Source organism: Phaethon lepturus, unplaced genomic scaffold (genome assembly GCF_000687285.1).
Source record: "Phaethon lepturus isolate BGI_N335 unplaced genomic scaffold, ASM68728v1 scaffold1254, whole genome shotgun sequence".
Taxonomy (NCBI): domain Eukaryota; kingdom Metazoa; phylum Chordata; class Aves; order Phaethontiformes; family Phaethontidae; genus Phaethon; species Phaethon lepturus.
In genome coordinates this window covers 35,554-57,654 of record NW_010532439.1, presented here as the reverse complement: position 1 = coordinate 57,654, position 22,101 = coordinate 35,554, and the positions used below count along the sequence as shown (strand labels likewise).

Below are 22,101 nucleotides of genomic sequence, written 5' to 3'. Positions count from 1 at the left end.
CGACCATGCTCAGCTCCAGGCTTTTCCTGGAAGACATCACTTGCTCCCACTGGGTACCACTTTCCTACATGTTTTTGAACACAGGTTTCAGCAAGACCCCGAGAACCAAGATAACAAAGGTGCCCAGTGCGTCCAACTGGCACATTGGGTGCCATTGTTACCCAAGTTCTTGGGGTCCTGCTGCCCGCCAACGAACACTCATCCCACCACTCCATCCAGGTCCCTGCATGCAATGTGACCACCGTCCTCGCAGGCATCCAGCTTTCAGGTCCAGCATTCCTCAGTACCACCTTCCAGCAGCAAGGCTCTCAAATGAAGACAGATTGTAGCTCCGTTTTTATCCCTGGAGGTTTAGTCTCTGATGTCTTACCTTATAAGCATGCACGCTACACCTTCAGACTAGCCGTCTGAAGACATCTTCAATACATTTCAATCACTAGATTGCCCACAGATCCGTTATTTTCCTACCTATTTTAGCTGCTGCAGTAATCTGACAATATATTTTATCCAAAACCTCCTCCAACCTAGTCAGATTTTACTGCATGCTGCATTCGGTACAATATAGCCATGAAACATGGATTTCCCTTAGATATTAACGTCAGCTCTTCCTACCCAAGGGATTGCTCCTGCCAGTGTGGCAAAAGAGATTTTCCTGTCAAACCTCTGAATACCGAGACATCAATACTATCCTTCACAGCAGGCCCCAAAGTTTCCAAGCTGCCTAAGAAGGAGCAGCTGCTCACTAGAGATTTTTTTTTTCCAGGACAAAAAACTTTTTTGAGCTGAGAATTACATTCAGTTTACCTTTTTGGGATCTCTGTGCCTGGTAAGTTGGAAGCTTTACAGGCACAACTAGTAGCAGGGAAACTCAACATGGGTCATAGCAGACTGAACAGGACAGATTTTCTATTCCTCTCCCCTCTCCCCCCGCCTTTCTCACCCCAATATATCTCTTACCATCTCTTCACAAGTGATGGGGTGGTAGATGATGAGGGGGTCTGTCTTGAATCTCAGAAACTAGCAAAATGGCTCAGCTTCAGTAAAACAGCACTGTTAATTATTTAGAGGGAAAATGCCAAAAATATCCCAATTAGACTCAGTCCTATTATCCTCTTGCAGCTGCCTTTGCTGAGGAACTTCCAGAGTGCTTTACCCTGTGTATCTAAGACCTTAAAACACTTCTAAAGGAAAATGAAAAACAAAAAGCATCTGAGTGACTGTCTGAAAACCACAGCTCTGGATCACCTACAAAGATGTGGCACTTTGTGCCCTGTGGCCTAATGCTTCCCCTCAGTTGCAAGCATACATTGCATCCAAGAAATTTACATACAATTTTGTGCTTTCGATCATTCTTGCTCATATTCTTAAGGATGCTGCTGTTATATGTGCTGGTTTTGGGCATCAACTCAAGATTTGAAGAAAAAAAATAAGCTGACAGCTAATTTAGTTTTAAGTTTTCATCGCTTACTGATGGATGGGATCAGGTTTCCAAGTCTAACTTGCAGTACAGGATATGATGCTTCCTGAACCTATTCCTACATCCATAAAGGCTGTATTATCATCATGGCAACATTAATACTGAGCCTACTGTTACCTATTGAAAACTAAGGGTAATACTACTGAAGAAAGCATCTATGAACTATGGGATACGATATAATCATCTCATCATTTTTCTGAATGATAATTCAATTGTCTCCATCCTAGAGATATGCAGGCTTTGCTCAGGCCAATCAACCTATTATCAAACATAATACAGCTGTTTGGAGTTCCAGTTAGCAATGAAGATTAGGTGAACATCAGTTTAACTTTTTATGTACTTACATATAATTAATTTTCATGCAAAATGTTACTGGATAAAAAGATAGTCTATATGAATGCCTCTTTTTGATTGCCTTGCTTTTCACTCATCTCACACAGCTTTATTGCATGCTCACACAACCATTTGCTTATTCTGAATGGAACAAAAATTAAGATTATTTCTAACTCTTCATGTTAAATGTCCATTTGAAGATGTCTCCTACCAAACCTCTAGAGCTGAAGTAGGTACACTAAGGTACAGATTAGAGTTAGATGGCACCGATTTTTCAAGGGCTTGCTCAGTGATATTCTTGGCTATCCTCTCAAAACCGTATATACCACCCAACATGGACAACAAGATTTCAGACCCTACAAATCATAACTGGGCAATGGGTTTTATATTAAGTAGCTGCAAAATCAAAAGCAGGCCAAAAGAGAACCATTACTGTCATTTATTAAATCAGCAGCATAAACTATTTGGAGAAGATCTGTATTTCGAATTACACCTGCACTGGACCTTGTGGAACTGGACCTCAACTTCAGCAGGGTTTCTCTTCAGTGCCGTACACTACACCACCACCACCAGCAAGAGGCTAGTAACACAACCCATGGCACATCTTACTCCTACTTCTGCAATGTGGAGCATACCATCCATCCTCAAAACCTTTAACTGCAATAAGATGTTGCAAGGTACTTCAGCAGTAGCTAACTTCTTGAAAAGCACAGCTAACATCACTGTTCTCTAAAGCTCTTCCCTTCAGACATCATCTGGTTATACACACTTAAGGCACTGACTCTAGAAAGCAAACTACACGCATCTGCTTGCCGTGGCAGGGAAAAGATGAGTGGAAAGCATGCTCTGATTTGAAATCTTGTATTTTCCTGTCTTAGCAAAGGAAACTGGAGGAGAAAGACACACTTCTTCACCCAGCTCTCCTAGCCCCATCAGCACATCCATCCTGCCCGTGTTCCCACATCTCACAGCTGGGACACGCCAGCTCCTGCCTCATGGGGTGCCCAGCCAGGATGGCTCCACTCCCTGCACCAGGCTGCGGGCAGGACCCTCCCGAGCAGAGTACTGTAATTCCTGATGAGGTCTGCTCTTGTTTGGTCCTGGACTATCAATTGCCTGCTACAAGAAAATGCCTTTCCAAGCTCCTCCAGCTGGGGACCGGTTCTTTGCCTACACACCATAACATCTTCCCTTTGTACCTCAACCCCACCACATGTGCCAGAAAAGCTGTCCCCAGAGACTCTTTAATAAAGAACCAGCGATGGCTCACTGAAGTAAAGCACCCTTCGTCCTAGTGGCTACAAATGTAGCGCAGAACTGCAAAGTTTTCTGCTGAGCTTCAGCCTGCCCTTGGTTGCCACCCAGCCTTGCAGAGAAGCATCTCAACCTGACGGAGGAAGGCTGCTTCACCCTGTGTCACCCTCATAGGCGAGCAGTGAGGAAGGTAATGGAAGGAGGCTCTATGCAATCCCCACAGCTTGGCAAGGAGGCTGACCAGGCCCCCAGGGGAAGGAAACCAAAAACACCCCTCCCCTTGTCCACCAGACGGGTTCCCAAGGCTGCTTGCAGCCAGAAAAACCACTGTTCTGCCCCCACAGCCTCAGCCCTGGAAGTGGTGTGGGGACTACCGCCCTCAATAGCCCTTCACCACCACCATGGACAGGCACTACCCTCTGGCAGGGTCTCCCGCCCCTGGGTCTCTGCCACAGCGCTCAGCAGCTCTTCTCCTCCACGCAAACATTTCCATTTCCTCATCACACCTGAACCTCCTCTGTAGTCACTTCCCCAGCAAATTTGATTAGAGCTACGCGTTTTCTCACATCCTCTAAATAAAAAGCGGTTTATTCACAACCACAGTTGCTCTCCTATACGTTTGTTTAACCAGCTATTTACATTGGCAAGCCGTCACCCTTGTAATCATTACAAACTAACCGTTGGCAAGACCAAACCAGCGTGTTGTCCTGCAAACAGCCACGGCTCGCTAGTCCTGCTGCAATAACCACTTTTTGCACATACTCATTTAAAGCTGACATTTCTCCCGAGCAGTTTCATTATCCCTCAGCCAGCAAATCCATCCCTTCCTTGGGAAAACTCTGCCTTCTTGATTGCCTCATTCCTTTGACCTGTGGCAGGTCTGGGTCTGCTTGCATTCAGCCTCCCCCGGGTCATGTAAAACTAAGGGGGGAGTGGGGGAACCCGACGTGCTACTAAGTCCCACATTAGCGCTTGAGGGCTGATGGGCAGCGCGGCGCAGGCAGCATTGCTGCAGGGCAGGTTTTAGGCAGGAGCAGGTGCGTGGGGCCGAGAGGCATGTGTGCACCTCACTCGTGGTCTTCAGACCGGACATTCCAACAGCTCCGAGGTGACCCATTAACGCCTTGCAGGATGCGGTAATGAATACAGGGCAAATAAGTCAGCGCACACCCAGCAAAGCAGGCTATTGAGCCCGCACTTGGAAGAGAAACCTCAGAAATTAGACCTTTGCTGTGTTAAAAGTATTGGCAATGGTATGTAAATGTGTTTTTATACATTTATAGACATTTCCGTCACTGCTACCGCTGACTGTGCCTGAATTTCCTGGACTAAACTACAGAAACCACCACCGATACAGCTGTTTAAAACCCACCATACGTTCAGTTCCTTATAGGCTTCAAACAACACCCACTCTATACTATTTATTAAATTACCGGGGTGCTTTTCCAGAGACCAATTTTCCAATTTTGCCAGTCTTGCTCTTTGCTTCAACAGTGCTCTGATCAATTGAGAAATCAAGAGAGTCAACTGCAGGATTAAGGAATTAGGCAAATGGAAAACTGGAAAAGGACCGGAAAATCAACCAGAAAAAGGACCTGAAATTCCCCCTTAATCACTCTTTTGATACTATGATGATAAGAGGCTTATTTGTATCTTGGAAGGCTGAATTTTTCTCAGCCCTTTTGAGAAGCAAAGCAAAAGCAGTGAAACAAAGAATATCAAAACCAGGTATTAGATGTCAACATGAAAATACAGCACAGTTATGCACAGATAAGCAAAAAGAAAATACCAGTGATCACAGGTGTGTTTGGCAGGGAGGGGACTGTTTTCGCACTACGGAGAAAAGCAATTAAAACTATCTAATATCTCAACCACTTTCAAAGGGCTGGTTTGTTTGATATTTTGTTGAAATGGTGGCAGGGCTGAGACAAATTTTGCCAACATTCAAAACAAGTTTTTGCGACACTCATAACACTTTCCCACTGGAAACGGAGGGCAGGTTGCTCTCCGTTGGCACGTACCCAGTGGGTCCCTACTGACACTCACAGCACCCACGATGCATGTCTCTCACCCAAGGGAAGAGAGATTCCCCCCCGATAATCTGAAGCTTCTTGGGGAAGCCCATGTATGAGACATGAAAAATTTCCAACACCCATTAAATTATTGCTAAAAGTCAACATTTAATATTCCCCACAAGAACGAATGTGTTGTGTTGCCCTTCAGAATAAATGTTTGCGGTACCAACTCTCTAAGCGCAGGTCGCCTTCCCCCCTGTTGAAGAGGAAGAGCGAGCCAGCTGGGGCACTATTCCCACTATTTTCCACTGTCAGCTTTAATTTTACTGTTTTAACTCCGTCCTCAGTGCCTGCAGTCGTAAAGAAAGTCCTCAGCACGACACAGCAATAGTGAGACTGGCTGGGGCACTCCGAGTTTGCTTTTCTTCAGAGGGGAAGGAGGACACCTCTTAAACGTCAAAGTAAGGTTGGGGAACACCAGCTTTCAGCCTGAATTACCAGACGGAGTGAATCATCCCCCCAGTTTCACATCCGTCATCACAGCCTTGACGTGAGCAACGCCACAGATTTTACGCACGATGCGAAACGCCTCAGGGTCGGACTTTCCTGGAGGACAGAGCCTGCTGCTGCTACGTACTCTCTAAGGGGCCGGCAGCAATGGCACCCTGTGGAAGAGCAGCCTAGTCCTGGGCAGTTTCTGCTCCCTGGAGCTGTGGCTATGTGACCAGGCAGTTCTGCACAGATGCCCCTCCACCTCTTTTTTTCACTCCGCACGTTGCCAAGCTGAAGGCTTTTTCAGCTACATGGTTCTTCTTATGATCTCTTCTCCTTTTCTTATTTTGTGGACAGCACAGAGATTTAGCATCCTTGCCCTAAGCGCTTCTTCCGAAGGACTGGCAGAAGAAATACCTGTATCTCCCAGGGGAAGGAATTAAGCTAGTATCTCACTGCAAGCATCCTTCAAGGGGATGCTGACAATAGTGTCTCCTCTTAATGTGGCTGCAATAGCTTATATAGCAGCGTGGGTATCCAGCTGGAAACATTCAGAAGCATCGATTCCAAACTCCCCAATGCTGGCACTAAAATTTATGGCCGGACTACCTCTCGGTCATCAGCATGCACATGTTGCCCACCTGAGATATGAGTATTTGCCATCACCCCTCATCAACTACTCTTGCTCCTGCAAAAGCAGTTCATTTAAAATCAGTGAGATCTATGCAGCACATTTTCAGTATCTATTCCACCCTGTTGATAATGTCTATAAATTACTTGGAGAAACCAGCTGTAAAATTGCTAAATTGCTGATGACATGAAACTGAAGGGAGTAGTAAATACAAAGCAACCACAAGAGAGGTCCAGAGGGATTCGGATCACTTATGTAACTAGGCCAGTACACCGAAAATTAAATTTACTGCGGAGCAAACGTAAACTACTGCTCAGTTATTAGAAAACTGCAGAAGCAAAAAGCCTGCACTTTTGAACTGAAGCACAAGAGAACAGGACCATGAAATAGCAGCAGACATCTATCAAAAATCTCTCTTGAAAAGAGAGTAAGAACTAATCCAGCAGAGCCACCGCTGCGATGGGACCCGCCGTAGCTGGGAACGGCCCGGCCCTGGCAGGGGGCTGAGCAATTTTCTGAGCACACTCTGCTCGGGGAATACAGGGCAGGTATGAGAGCAGGCTGCACCAGGAGGCTGCAAATAGAAAATATCCTTTCTTAGCAGGCAGCATTGCTGCTTGATTGCAAGTCCTGCCAGGGCAAAGCGAGCTGCTCGGGGAAGGGACGAGAAGCTCCCGGACCCGCTGGCCGTGCCTGTGGCAGGCGGGGGGGGGACGAGAGCCCCCGGGCCCCGGTGGCCGTGCCTGTGGCAGCCGGTGGGGGAGCCCAGGCACCTGAGCCCAATGAAAGCTCCGAACTGAGAAATGCACCGAGGCGAGGAAACGCATGAGGGGGTTGTAGATATAAATAACAGCTTCCCAGATTACCTAAGTAAGGACTCATTTGTTTCAAAAAGGCATGCAAAAATCACCTGTGCGATACTTCATACACCTGTTAAACCCTTGACAGCCCAGAGGCTGGAGTTGTGTCACAGTTGTGCCGCTGTGACACCGGCACCGGGAGGGAGCAAGGCAAGGGCAGCTGCCTGCCTTGGGGACCAGGAGCCCGGCAGCAAGGGCTGCTCCGGCGTGGATGGCCACCATGCAGAGGAGGGGAGCAAAGGCAGATGCTGACGGTGGGAGAAGTCAGCTGCCAAACCTGGTCTTTTCCCAACATGACATTTTTCCAAGGCTTTGCACTTCACCTACTTCGTGTTAGATCCTCATGAGGACAGGGAGGAGGCATGCCTGATGCTGGGCAGCTTCTCTGCCAGGCCCCAAAACCTTGCTCCCAGAAACATCTCACCTGAGCCACACAACAGATTTCCCCTTAATTCGCTCTTGGAAATATCTATTTTGGCTGAAATTCCCTCCCACTCCAAAATTAAAATAAAATACGCGAAAGCATCGTTTTTGCTGACCTTCTTGGGAAGTTTCAGCACAAGGATTTACAATTCAGCAACATGACAAACAGCTGATAAAGTCCCAGAGTGCAAGAAGTCAGTCAAGGGACTTGATTTGCAGAGATTGTTACCTGCATTGCGTATTACACAGACATTTTAAAACTACAGAAGCAGAGACAGGATCCCCACTGTAAAACATGTAAGAACCGTCTCGCGGCTACAGAGAAGTAAGTGCTTCGCTTTAACGTAACAAATCACCGGGTTGACATTCCTGCCTCCAGCAGCGAGCAATACCTGACACTACAGCAAAAGGTGAAGAAGGTCTTCAGGCTTCAGTGCTGTCAGGTCCTGAGCAATCCTGTAAGATGCTGGGTGCCCCTGCCTCCCCCAGCCTTCACAGGGTGTCCAAAGATGCTCAACGCTTCCTCAGCCACTTGTGGGACCAAGGCACACAGGCGACTGTGCAATGCGGCAAACCGTCGCTCCTCATCTCCGGAGAAGCAGTTATATCCTGAAGCGTGAAATTTGTTTAGCTCTGTTTTCATATGCATAACAGAGGAGCTGACATAAAATTATATAACCCCTAAAAAAAAATAAATTCATTTTGATACTTGACTCAGCGGCATCTAACAAGTAGGAGAGAAAAGAGAAAATTTAAGGAAAAAATTAATTTTTAAGTGGAAAACACAGAATGGCCTCAGAAAGTCAAACCATTAAGATAAAGAACAATATCGAAAGGTAATTAAAAGTGTTATTAGACATAATTTCAGAAGAATAGAAAATGAAAAAATAATCATCACTGATAAGACAAATCTCCCACTCTTAGATGTTCTTTCACACGTGAAATTTTATTGTCTATAAATCTGTACCACATTTTGTAATACAGAACAGAAAAGCTCAGGGTTTTTTTTTCATTTTCCATTTTCTTTTCAGAAATGTAATATGGCTAGCTGACTGCATTAGCTTAATCATTGCCTCTCAATCCAAATAGGAATTTCCCAAACATCTTTCCCCTTCTTTACCCAGGGGAAAAGACAGCAGCCTGCTCTCCCAGGGCAAGGACACTCATGCCTCCCAGGTCCCCTGAGCTCCCTTTTGAACCCATGGCCACCCTCAGCCCCATTTGAGGAATGAGTGAGGTTTCCAAAAGGTTGAGTCTCTCCGAAATGAATGAAAATTGACAGTGAGACACAGGGTCAGAAGGAGCCGGCGGGCGCACTGCCTCTTGCCTGCCCACAGCCAGGGAGGATGGGAGTGGGCTGGAAGGAACCTGGGGACATGGGCACAAACAGGGGGCACGGGGGGCTTAGTGAGGAGGGATTTGGGATTTCTGTGCTTGGGTGACATAGGCATACACAAATCCGTTGAGAAAGCTGCTTTTAACACCTAATCACAAAGTACTCGCTTTCCATCTGAGGCTCTGCTGGTTTTTCTCCTTCTGCATGATTTTAGCTCCTAACGCCACACCGAGCACCAAGGCTTCTGCTCTAGGACCCCACTGAATCATGGTGCTAAATTGTGAAGTCTCCCAAAACGCATCTTGCCTTGCAGTGCCTATTGCAAGATTTCTACCAGCAGCACCCAGTGGAGATAAACAACCCAGCAAGCCAATACAGAAACTGATGGGTTAGGGTTTTTTTCTCCCCCCTCTTCTGATGAGATTTCAAAACAGACATCAGTTCATGAATAAAGAAAAGGTTGGTTTGGTTTTGTTTGTAAGATAATGAAGTTTTGTGTATTTTTAGTGCCAAAGAAAATAGACACATAAGAAAAGGAATGAAAGCAGCGCAGATGCTAAAATTTCCATTTTCCTGAGCTCCACCACCTCTAGGCTGTGACTGCGTCTTCCCATGTCTTCACAAAGGGAACGCCTGGGTTTTCCTTGGTGTCCATGTACATGATCATACAGTATGATGTACAGGTCATACTGAAGTCAGTGGGACAAAGACACATGCTTAAATGCTAAATTTGAACAGCTCAGACCCTGAAGGACTTTAATTCAAGCCAGGGCCTCCTTTCAGAGGAAAAAATCAAAATCAAAGGACGATCATAGGACCACAAGATCTCCCACACTGCCACAGCAGCTGATGGGGATTTAAAGGCTCTGCAGAGGAGGGTAGGAGAGGGTTAACATCTGTAGAAAGGCTTGAAATATGGCAATCAGAATAACTGCATCTGGATGAGAAATGCTACAGATTACGAAGCTTCGCCTTACACAGCAGGGGTGTTTGCACTGCGTGCAAGACGCAGGTAATTGAGTCGTAGTTCTTTGCAGCTTACAATGAAACCAAAGACAAAAGCGAGATGGATGGTAATTGCCACAGGTAAGAAGTCTGGGTGTAGCTGTGAAGGTACTGGGTCGATACTGATAAACACACCAATCTATATGGTTTCTGACAGGAGGGGCTCGACCTTTGTTTTTGCTGAAGCTGAATTACTACCATCTCTCACCCATTCGTTCTCTCCCCCAAAGGAGCAGCATGCAGGAGGACACCTTTGAGCAGGGCTGGTTTGTTCAAACACACATGGCTACACATTCATGCCAGGGCACCTAAAGACATGCTTCTCATGAAAGCTCCAAATTCACCCCACGGCACAGGATAAGCTCACAACTCTTCCACAAGCAGACTTGGCTTTTTGCATGGCAGGTACCAACAAAATAAAAAGTCTACCCCAACAAGCAAATTCGTGTTTAGGATGTCAGTTAACACCTCTTCAAGTCTAATGTTTACTCAAAAACTGTCCTTATTGAAGGCCTGACCTTACCAGAGCTGACTGCATCCAGCTTCAAGTGAAATCAACACCTACCCTTTTGGCAGCTTTAGTTTAGCACCATTAAAGGTGCTTGTGTTTCCTCAACAGAGAGGCAAGAGCCCTGTGGGAAGCGCTGGCAGACAGGTTTCTGAAGCAGCAACATCCATTTCTATAAGTAGACTGCACTTCCAAAAAAGTAACACAAAAAAAAAAAAAATCTGTGCGTGTGTTTGCACAGAGCACAGCTCCTGTCTCTGGTCCCAAGCCCATAAAGACCTTTTTAGCTCTTTCAGATGATGGCATGTCTGTGGGAGCCACACTTACAGAAGAAAAAGAATTGCTCAAAAGTATAAATGGAACCATTAATTTCTCTCTGTCACTACCATTTTCCTCACCACCGACCAAGTCAATGTCTCAGTAACTATTTATTTACACCCACAACACCCAAGGATTCATTCCAGAGACATCAGGAATAACTTCCAACTCCTTGCAAACAACTTGTGCTCCTCCACTGACCACCAGGTCACCCCCAGCTTGAGGGTCTAAATACACAGCTCCTGACCTGGGACTAACACCTCAAGCTCCAGCTTCAGCTGCCACTGGAAACGTCTCCTTCAGTGCTCTGGGTTCACTCTACCATTTAAAAAGCTCACTTTGAAACGATCTAAACTTACAAAAGTTGACGTTACATTTCTGGAGGAACGTTGCTTTTGCCGTGACTCAGGAACGCTAGTACTGAGCTCCTCCTGCCACCACTGGGACTCCAGCATGCACCTCAAACCCAGCAGGTGCTCAAGTGTTTCCCCGACACTGGGACCTGGGCTTAAAATCATTTGTGGCTGCTGAGCCACCCATGGTGGTGCCCACCGGCTGTGCCCAGCAGGGCACGATCACCCCGCAAAAGGCAGTCCCTACTGCCAGAAGCCTGCAGCATCTACAGTGGAGGTCCCATAGCCCTTCCTGAAGTGATCTTCATCTTTTTCCCATTAATTCCACCTATTTTTTCCCCTGCTGCTACATTCATCACTATTTATGTCCCAACTGACTGCAAATAATTGATCCCTGCCCGCTCTGAAACTGTTAGTTTTTATAGATGCTGTGTCTCTTTGCACATCCTAAGGCTAAGGCTCATCCTTAGCTTTTTCTATTACAAGCTTTCTGCTTCCAAATCTTTTCCTTTTTGTCATTTCTTCTTGATCCCCTTGGGCCATTTTCTAGTATATCCATTTAGATTAACAATGGTACCCAGAAGTAAATACAGCACAGGAAGCAGTAATGGTGCAATAAATTACCCTGCATCTGACATGCCCACTACTCACTAGCAACCAGCGACTTTGGATGCCAACTGCGAGGGAACTAGGAGAGGCTTGGATTCTCAAAAAGCACAATACATCACCTCTTTGAAGTCCAGGGGTTTTCTTCCACAAGCAGTACCCAGTATCAAGGATCACTTCTGAAAGAAAAACCAAAAATGCCCCCAGATGGTTATTTTAAGCCAACTTTCCACAGCTGGAGGTAGAGGTTCAAACCTGAGTCCTCTCTGAGGACCATCAGGAATGCTCAGGTAACCCATCGTGAGCCCTTGACTTCTCTGGGCTACTAACTCTGTACTTAACGTGCCTTTATACTCCATATATTTAAATATTCCCTCCTGCCCTGAATCACGCTGTGCCTTTGTTCATCATTCTTTTTTCATCAGCTTTGAGACATTTGTCCAATGACTCCATAACAGACCATTTTAAACAAAATCAAAAGCACCTTTTTAATTTATAAAACACATTTTGTACCATACAGGCCCCTTCCAGGGCTGTCCACATAACCCAGAGATAACTCACAGTTTTGCATGGACTTCAGTCCATCCCTATTCAATGAAGTTTTTCTCCAGTTTGAAGTCCAAGGGCTCCCTTACCCTCACTGAGCATGGTGTAGACAAATCGGCAAGCCAATGCGCAAGCCCAGTAAATGGGGAGAGAAAATCCATCCCTTCGTGCTTTGTGTTTTGGGTTTGTGTGGCAAGGTTTTGGTAGCAGGGGGATACAGGGGTGGCTTCTGTGAGAAGCTGCTAGGAGCTTCCCTTATGTCTGACAGAGCCAACACCAGCTGGCTCCAAGATGGATCCACCGCTGGCCAAGGCCCAGCCCATCAGTGATGGCGGTGGCGCCTCTGGGGTGACAGATTTAAGAAGGGAGGGAAAAAGAACCAAAAAAATGTGCAATGGCAGCAGAGAGAGGAGTGAGAATATGAGGAAGGAGGTGCAGGAGGTGCTCCAGGTGCCGGAGCAGACATTCCCCTGCAGCCTGTGGTGAAGACCATGGTCAGGCCGGCTGTGCCCCTGCAGCCCCTGGAGCTCCACCATGGAGCAGATCTCCACCTGCAGCCTGGGGACGACCCCACGCCAGAGCAGGGGGATGCCCGAAGGAGGCTGTGACCCTGTGGGGGACCCACACTGGAGCAGTCTGTTCCTGAAGGATGGCACTCAGTCGGGGACCCAGGCTGGAGCAGTTCATGAAGAACTGCAGCCTGTGGGAGAGACTCACATTGGAGAAGTCTGTGGAGGACTGTATCCCGTGGGAGGGACACCACATTGGAGCAGGGCAGGAGTGTGTGAAGAGTCCTCTCTGTGAGGAGGAAGGAGCAGCACAGACAACATGGGATGAACTGACCACAACCCCCATTCCCCGTCCCCCCTGTGCTGCTCAAGAAGAAGAGGTAGAGAAAAATGGGTATTAAGTTAAGCCCAGGAAGGGAGAGGTAGGGGGAAGGTATTTTTAAGATTTGGGTTTATTTCTCATTATCTCATTATCCTACTCTGATTTGACTGGCAATAAATTAATTTCCCCAAGTCGAGTCTGTTTTGCTCGTGACAGGAATTGCTGAGTGATCTCCCTGCCCTCATCTTGACCCACAAGCTTCTCATTACACTTTCTCTCCCGTGTCCAGCTGAGGAGGGGAGTGACAGAGCGGCTTTGGTGGGCACCTGGCATCCAGCCAGGCTCAACCCACCATGGTTTGACTTATAACCAGAGCTCGTGCCTGCCAGTAAAATGAAACCAAAACTGAAGCAAAAATAACCTGTTGTGTTTTTTCACCCAAGTCAATCTCTTTGAGAGGACATGGAATATTCTCCATCACCTACCTTCACCAAATTGCGCATCTCTGCAGAAGCAGCACTGCCAGCACACTGCACCGCACAAGCGCAGCGAGTCCTGCGCTCCTGGGACGCTCCGAGCGTGCTGTACACCCACACCTCTGAATGGTCCCCACTTGAGCTGGACATCCAATGTTCACAGACGTGCAGTACAACACACATGCGCTGTATATCGTACGTATCCACTGTAACTTCTCTGCATGTGCCACAGAGATGGTCTCCGTACGCACAAGAGATTTCCAAGCATCAGGACATGACTGGGAGTGGCAGGTACAATGACAAGTTTAGAGTTCTCAAATCCAGCGTGAATCCAGAAATAAAGGGACACATCTGGGAAAATCTGAATTTAAAGCGATCCCTCACTAGTGTTGATAGAAGAATGCCACAGCGGGATGGGCAGCAAAGAGCCTTCCAGTAAGACAGAAAGGTCAAGAATAGCACCTTTTCTCTGTAGCCATGAGGCAAAGAAACACATCTACTAAGAAGCACCAGCTTATCTCCAAAACTGCAACACAGACTATGGATAACATACTTCAAAAACAGAAACCATCATGCTAAGGACCACGTTCTCTTGCAGTAAATCAAAGGATTCTATATCCCCGTACCACACAGACCTACTACTTCAGTGAGATTCTGAAGGACCTCAACACTACGCAAAACCTTAAACCACAAGTACTAGGGAGCCCCTCCACCTGCCAACAGGAGGTAGGACCTTTTCGTCCACCCAAATGAGATCCTACCAATGGATACTGCACAGAGTCTCAGCCAAAAAGCCACATTCGCATGCCTCCCCGAAACCAGTGCCACCATATCCACCTTCAATCAATAAAGCCAAAGGAGCAGTGCTCTGCTGGCTAATCCCACCGGGCTGCCAGCCGAGCTCGAAAGCACTCAGGGCCGCTGGCATTGCAAGGCTGTTAAGACATTATGTTCAGACAGAAGATGGAGAACAGCCTGACCCAGACACAGCAAGCAATGACAACTCTACCTCAGAGCAACCCTGCAACTTGCAAACTCAAAAGTGCCAAAGTTTGCTCTGAATATTCAAGATGCCCGAAGGAACTGCAATCCAGAAAGGCTAATTAGGGTCCATTTTCCAAATTGCTACTCACTGAGTCTCTCCCTTCGATGAACACTGTGGATAAACTACAAATTTCTACAGAACCCTTATTGCTTTAAATGCACTTTTTCCACAACTAACTTTGTATATTTTTAGTGGTCACGACAGGTAGAAAATGCTCACCTCCTTTGGCAGACTTGTCTCTGTCACTTTTACTGCCAACAGTCTTGTTTGTTTTAAATAAGGACAAGCCTCAGATAAAAGCACTTAATTATAGTGCTGAATGGTATCCTAGCGTCTCATACGATTCCTGTATTTGCAGACTCAAGACGTTGGTTTGTACAGCAGGTTGTTAGTCTTCAGATAATAAATGTATTTCATGTCTTTGATTACCAGCTACTGCTGCTTCTTACTTAATAAGGTTTTGGGAGAAAAAGGAAGTCCATGACAAATGCACCCATATACACCAAGAACATCAAGCTGTGTTTTGATATTTCAAATAAGAGTTTAAATTGTATATGAATCCTTCCATCAGCTGTCTCTGCAAACATCAATTTATCATGGGCATATGAGGGGGTAATGGGGTAATGCGTAATGGGCATTTTCGAGTGATATGGTGAAAGAAAGGTCTGCACAGGTCTTGGTCCTGAGTCCACCCAAGTGAGACAGGTCTTGACAGCCTCTACAGGCTGAGACCAACCTAAAATCCACACAGCAGTCACAGCACAAGCAGAAAAGCCCTGTCATATCCTTTCATTTAATTTCCCTGACCTGGAGGATCCAGTTGAATAAACTAGATGATACTCCAGTACATCTTTGATCAGTTAATCCTCGGGGAGTTTTAGGGGCGTCTGTGGCAACAGCATTGGGATGCTAAGACTAATTATTTAAATAAAAGATTGTTTAAACTGCATTTATAGCAAAATGTGAAGCTCAAGTTTAGTATGTTCTCCAACACATTTCTCAATGTGCTGTACTCACCTGGCCAAAGCTTTGGTTTGACACGCATAACCAGTACCTGGGGTCAGGGGCTCAGATCAGCCGACCACAAAGGTTTAAACTTCATCTGCCGGCCGCCCTCTTCCCCCATAATGTGTGACTGGCTTAAAAAGATCAATGTATATATTTTTAAACCATAATTCATTTTATTTGCCGTCAGGTTTCTGAGCCTCTGGAGCACACAGGCTTCCTATTTTTGAGCTCCTTTATGCAGCCATGGCATGTAAAAACCGACATGTGTGCAGTGGGGGTGGATTTTGAGGGAAGGAGGAAAATTAAACAAATGCAGCAATTCTGAAATCCCACTGTAGGAGCTGGGGCTTTACAGGAGTAAGGAAACAGTCCCTGAAAAACTAGCAATAAAAATCACAGCAGCTGGCAATAGCGTTGCTATTCGAGATGCACAAAAGTCTAGACCTCTGTAAACTGGAGGTCTATGATCATCACCACCACATAGTATTGAAAAAGGAAAAAATCTGTAGGTTATACACCAACAGCAGCATGCTTTCAATGCTGCTTTCTTCTGCCAAAAAAGAAAGCAGGTTTAAAATCCACAAAGACAGATTTTGTGTTCACATTTTCAGTCACACCGGTTCTGTCCCCAACACCATCCAAGCTGATCTGAACCAGAACAATGCCAAATCCTTCCATTTGTCTTGCTTTTCCTTCGTACTCTGAATTTCCAAACTCACCCTCGAGAGGCCAGGAATAACTGGGTAATCAAAAACACCCTGTGGTTTGGGATAAAAAACATGCTAACAGCAACTTTTTTATGAATCTAGCATTCCTGCTTGCAATCCACAATACGCCACTTTAGTTACATGACAGTATCACCCTGCTTTGGGTGGATGAAGAACTCGTATTTTCCTGTTTACATTCAATTATCAGCTGATATTCCAGAAATAAAATAAGTATTTAAGTCCTTCCTACCCAATTCTTTTAGAACACCACTATATTAAAAGTTACATCATTAAATAAACAGTTCCCATGGCCCCACCTAACCAATGCTTCCCACTGAAAAATTCTGCTTTTATTGTTTTGTTTTTGAAGGCAAGTATTTCACTATTAGCTCCTTGGTTTCTCCTTGGTTTATCCTTATTTTTGAGAAAAGTTGTTTTGAGTAATCAGATTAATAACGTTGCAACTCTAACTTAAATTTTCATGGAAAATGATTTACATGCTTCCATTGTTGAAGACTAATGGAAGATACGAACCAATCCCTCTTTCAGAGCTGCAGAATCTCACTAGAACTTGATTGTGTATCAATATATGTTTATGCAAAACTTAATGCAAATGTATCTTTGCCTTAAAGGCAATAATCTGTTCCCCACACACATACTTTTCTGTTACCGAATACCTCCCCTTACAAATAATTGCAGTAATTTATTTTTATTAAAATGTTCTGGACAACTGAGGCCATCTTTAACCAGAAAAATTTGCCATTACATTTGCCACATACAAATGCTGCAAAGGTAAATACCGTTCAGCTTTCCAAATTGCTACTAAATGCTCTGTAAAGTCCACCGCTTTGAGCAATGTATTTCTGTAACCTCCATGACCTTTACACGAAAGAAAGTAAACTGTTCCTGCAGGAGATAAAACTGGGAATTCTATACAGGTTTCTCCTTACTTCGAGGGTCTCCATCCAGTCAGCATCCATGAAAATCTCATTATTTATGATTTCTCCTTCAAGGAAGGACCTTTCTGAAAATGTAAGAACATCCTGAAGTACTGTTTTAGAGGAAAAACAACAAATAGAATATTCAAGATCAGTAAAGTAGCTTTATGCACAAAACTCACACTGATTTAATTAGGTTACAACCCAAGGAAATTCCTGTGTTGGGGAAGAACCCCACAACAACACAAGCACTGCTGACAGCCAATGTGCAATAGCCAATTTTTTGAAAAGAACAGATCCACCAGAAGTAGTGGCATGGAAAATAAAATACGGGAAATCCTTTCTTAAGGGAAAATTAAAGAACTGACAGACAGATGTAAAGCTGAATCTAGCTGACTTTCATGATGCATGGTTTTAATTTTTTTTTCAGAATGTGAACAAAATACACGTGTAGTAGAAAACATTGACTGAATACAAATTACATTTTTAGAGGTAGCAAAAGCAATTTTTTTAAAAATTAGATGCTTAAGTTTAAATTTCCCATAAGCTACAAATGGTCTAGCCCAAACTTTCAAGATGCCACATAGTTTTTGGCTTTCTCACTAATCCTTGTATTTTTTCTGCTCATCAGGCCATGGTTTTCCTTCTACCTCCTTGTTTGAGACACACCTCACAGAACTAACATGTAGGTAGCAGCCAACATCCTTCCATGTGGATTTATACCAGTCACTCTTGACATAAATGAGCAAAAAGACATTCAGTTGTCCACCATCATTCCTTCTTCCTTTTTCTGTTCCTTTGGCCTGCCTTCCCACATGCCTCTTCTCCTTTAAAGGTCTCTTCCAACCCAAACTATTCTATGATTCTGCGAAACTTCTCCTTCAATCTGTCCTTACTGTATCATCAGCCACTTGTTGGAACTCCATCATATCATGAAAGTTGACAACCAAAATGGGACAGACTCAAGCTATCACTCAGTTAGTGCTCTGCCTCTCAATGAAGCATGAGGGCAAAGGGGGAAATGAAGACGAGCCCAGCAGGCAGCCATGTGGAAGGATTAGCTTCAAGCGCTGCCCACCTGCAGGTTTCCCACACAATACCCAAGAGACTGCTTAGCGCCTGAGCTCTGCATCTGTACAGCACATCCTAACAACAGCTCCCTCCTTTAAAAGGTTGTTTTGCACCTGAGAGTAGCAGCTTTCATGACAAAAAGCACTAAACGCTTGATAAAGGTCAACATTGCTGTGCCCATGGTGAAATGAGCTATTTGCATGACCTTCCTCCAAAGCACCATCAACATGGAGCTGTCTGACTTCTTGGGGTTTTGCAGGACAGCTCACCTAGGCATCATATATTAACCTCCAGCACTACTGCATGAGCATTACCTTTCCCTGAGCTCCACAAACAAGACAAGAGTACGTGTCTGACTGTGCAGCACACACACACCTCTGAACACATTCCTGGGGCCTGCAACCCAACCCAACCCTTTTTTCCCAGCGGGAAACAAGGCCATCACAGGCAGAGAAGGGACTCACATCAGCAGAGCTCTGCTGAGCAACCTTGTATGAGGAGCACTGTCCCATGGACTATAACTTCTAAATTTTGTCCATAGGTGGCTCAAGCTGTCCTCCCCTCCACATGCACTGAGCAAATCCCAGCTGCCACCCTGCAACAGTACCACCACTCAGGCTTTCCTCTTCAAAGCGCTTCCCAAATGTTCACCCACTGATCCTGCCAGCACTTCTGAGAAGCAGACACCTCTGTTATCCCCAAATTACTGGCTGGGAAGCCAAGGGAGGGAGCTGGAGACTGAATATTCAAGGGGACCATGAGGCTTCAAGGGCAGCATTCAGCTGCCCTAAATTCCCAGGTTCCTGTACCTAGACACCAATGGCCCTGGAGGTTTCTGAAGGGCAGCTGAGGAGGATTGAGCAGAGGGCAGGGCAGCCACAGGCACTTTGGTGAAATTAAGCATCAACACAGTACTCAAATGTCCAATTCCCACCCTGCTTTTGGCCATCCCTTAGGCTCCTTTGGAAATCCCAGTGCTGGAGATGTCCTCACAGGGATGCAAGGACCAAACTTCTGAAGGAGAAGCCCCCAGTCTCAGCCTTGTGCTCAGGATCACGCAGCCATCCTCTCTCTGCTCTGTCACACTGCAAAAAAGAAACAGAGCCCAGACCTCCACAGGACAGACACAATAACACACTGAGATCAACCAACCAGGTGAGCACACCTGTATGAACTCATACCAGTAAATACAGGTTGGACATCTTCAGGATTTTAACCAAAGCAAGAATATGAAAACTCATTCCATGGCCTGAACAATTCGCCTATACTGGCCAAAACAGGTGAACTACACATTTATTTGCTGAGCAGGAACACAGGTTCTCTTTCTTCTTTCTGTTTAACACTCTCAACCAGACAGACCTTGGGCAAAGTGACCTAAATTAGAAGTTAGTCTTGCCTCCAGCCAGGTGTTGGACTAGATGCTCTCCAGCAGTCTGCTCCAGTCCCAATTCTTCTCTGACTCTCTCCACCACAGCACTGGGATGCTTTTGGCACCTGTGATTTGCAAGGCTCAGAATGCAATGCTACAAACCATGCATTTGTCCACAGCCCAGTCCTCCCTTCATGCTACTTTCTGGTCTTCAGTTGCTAAGCACATGCTCCCCTTAAGATGCTATAAGGGACAGCTCGTTCAAGTGACTCTGCACTGAGGGATCCACATCTGAAGGCAATCCAACCCTTCTGAAGGTTGTCTTAAACCACCATTAGGTGAAAACCTAGTAAAATGATGTATTTTGGAGAAGAAAAGCAACACGCCACAAACCCAGGGAGCTGGAGTAGCTTCAGGCAACACGGCTCACAAGCAGACAACAGACTGAAGCTAGATACAGCTAGAAGGCAGGCAAAAGGAGCCAGTGCAGAGAAGGGCTCAGGAGAAGGACAACAAGGAGACAAAAGGAGAGAGAAGAGAATGAAGAAGCAGCAGAGAGATTGAGGATTTTCCTCGGTCACTAAACAGAATAAGCTGGACTGTTAACTGGTGCAAACTGGTCAGACTTGTCTCCATCTGCAGAGCTGGCTGTGCTGGGGACGCCTGAAACACAGCCGTTGGTGATGTGGCTCTAGGACTGAAAGCCATTGGAGCAACTGGTTTTTTGCCAGGACGCACACCCAGATGCTGACAATGCTGACTGTGGAACATCAGGTACAATTTTTTCCCTGTTCTTATTTAAAGTTTTTCTACAAGTATTTAAAGCTCCTGCACTCAGCATTCAGAAGTCTCAGTGACGAGCATGATACACAAGTTTTTATAGCAAAGAAAAAAAAACCCAACAAACTAGATTGATGATCTTCTCTGGTCTAACCTTTCCCTCGGGCTGCACACGTGAGGCTAGAAGATCTACTGCAACAAGTTTTCTCTAGTCCTGCACTAGTTTAGTATTTCCAAGCAGTCTCTGTGCCTAGTGACGTGCAGAGTACTTGTCTTCTCATACCGCACATAACACGGCAGGCAGCCGCTCCTTAAAACAGTGTACTTAAATACAGCTGATGTGGAACAATTACTATCCTGTAAAACGTTATAATGGAAGAACTACCAGAGCCTTTTAGTACAATTCCAGAAGTGATACAGCTCCTCTTGCCTTCATACACTAATTGCACTGAAATTGCATCCAATGAGTCCATGCATATTTAATCCGGTTTGGGGCTGCTGAACACACTGCTATTGCATGGGGTGCTATCAGCCAGAACCATAAATTATTAACTTCGCTAACTAAAATTCTGCTGGATAATTTTAGGTTGGCGGTGCGTTGTTTGACTGAGGCAAAGATTGCTTTGTGTGTCCCTTTATCATTAGTATTCTTCCTGGGTTTCCTATGGCACTGAAGTGCTGGGAAGGGTCACCGCTCAGTTCGAGACGAGGCCTCCAGGGAGGATGAGGTGCCTCAGACAGACTGTATTATATGCCATCGCTGAGTATTTTCCTAAACAAAGCACCTCCTCTTGGGTCATGTCTAATCTCATCACTAATTATACCCCTTTGTTAAGGCCAAAGAACATATCTGGTAGTCATCTTTATTAGGCAAAAATTAATAAATACACATGATCCTGCTTTTCAGCCTTCCAAGTAACATGTAAAGCACAGCGAAGTACTAAGAAAAAACAAGGGGAACGGATTTAGAAGCTAGGACAGCCCTCCCATCCAGTAAACAAACCCATGCCTTCACAAGGCTTTGCTCATTAAATAAAACGAGGTTCTGACAGCTCCGCTTTGCTCCGGGTACTCTCCACCGAGCTCACAACCCACAGCCTGCGGCAGGCATGTGCAGCTGAGCACGCCGGCTTCGTCCCCACTGCGGCAGGCACTGCCGGGCTCCATCGCCACCTCTGCCGCCAGCCTCCCCCGCCATCGCACCCTGTTTGCTCCCGTCCCTCTCACTGCCATCCCACCAAACGGCACCCAACTTCTGCAGGCACCTGGCGGGCACACGCAAGCGGGGTGCCGGCGCTGGCTGCCGGCGGGGGTACAGCGGAGCTGCCACAGGCTGCTTCTGCGGAGCTGGGCTGCGATCGCCTCCCGTTCACACTTTGCTCTGCGGGGAGCATAGCGGATCTCTGCTGATGCTCACAAGAGTTATTATAAAACATACATATATCAGATACATAACAAGTGGCCACATGTGGGTATAGGAGGGGTGCTACCCAGAAGTGATGAGGACCAGAGCTGTCAAGCTCCTCTTCTCAGCTCTCCCACACTTTTCATTAGGGACAGTGGGGTTAAAGCCATCAATTCATTTGCTAAATTCCTTTTTTCCCCAACATCAAGATTTATTCCAGGCTGCCAGACCGCAACTATTTTGAGATTCTCAAAATAAATGCACTGTAGAGGTACGAACTATCTCTATCCAACATTAATTATTATTAACGCTAA

At 45.8% G+C, this 22,101-nt stretch overlaps 1 protein-coding gene across 1 annotated transcript in view; it reads right to left on the bottom strand.

The window, feature by feature from the left end:
- Positions 1 to 21,580, bottom strand: part of BTBD11 (BTB (POZ) domain containing 11) — a 141,697-nt gene extending 120,117 nt beyond the window's left edge. Inside the window, exon 1 of the mRNA XM_010284813.1 lies at positions 21,478 to 21,580. Within this exon, the coding sequence (XP_010283115.1) occupies positions 21,478 to 21,580 (103 nt within the window). The remainder of the gene's footprint in view (positions 1 to 21,477) is intronic.
- Between the last annotated feature and the right edge of the window lie 521 nt (positions 21,581 to 22,101).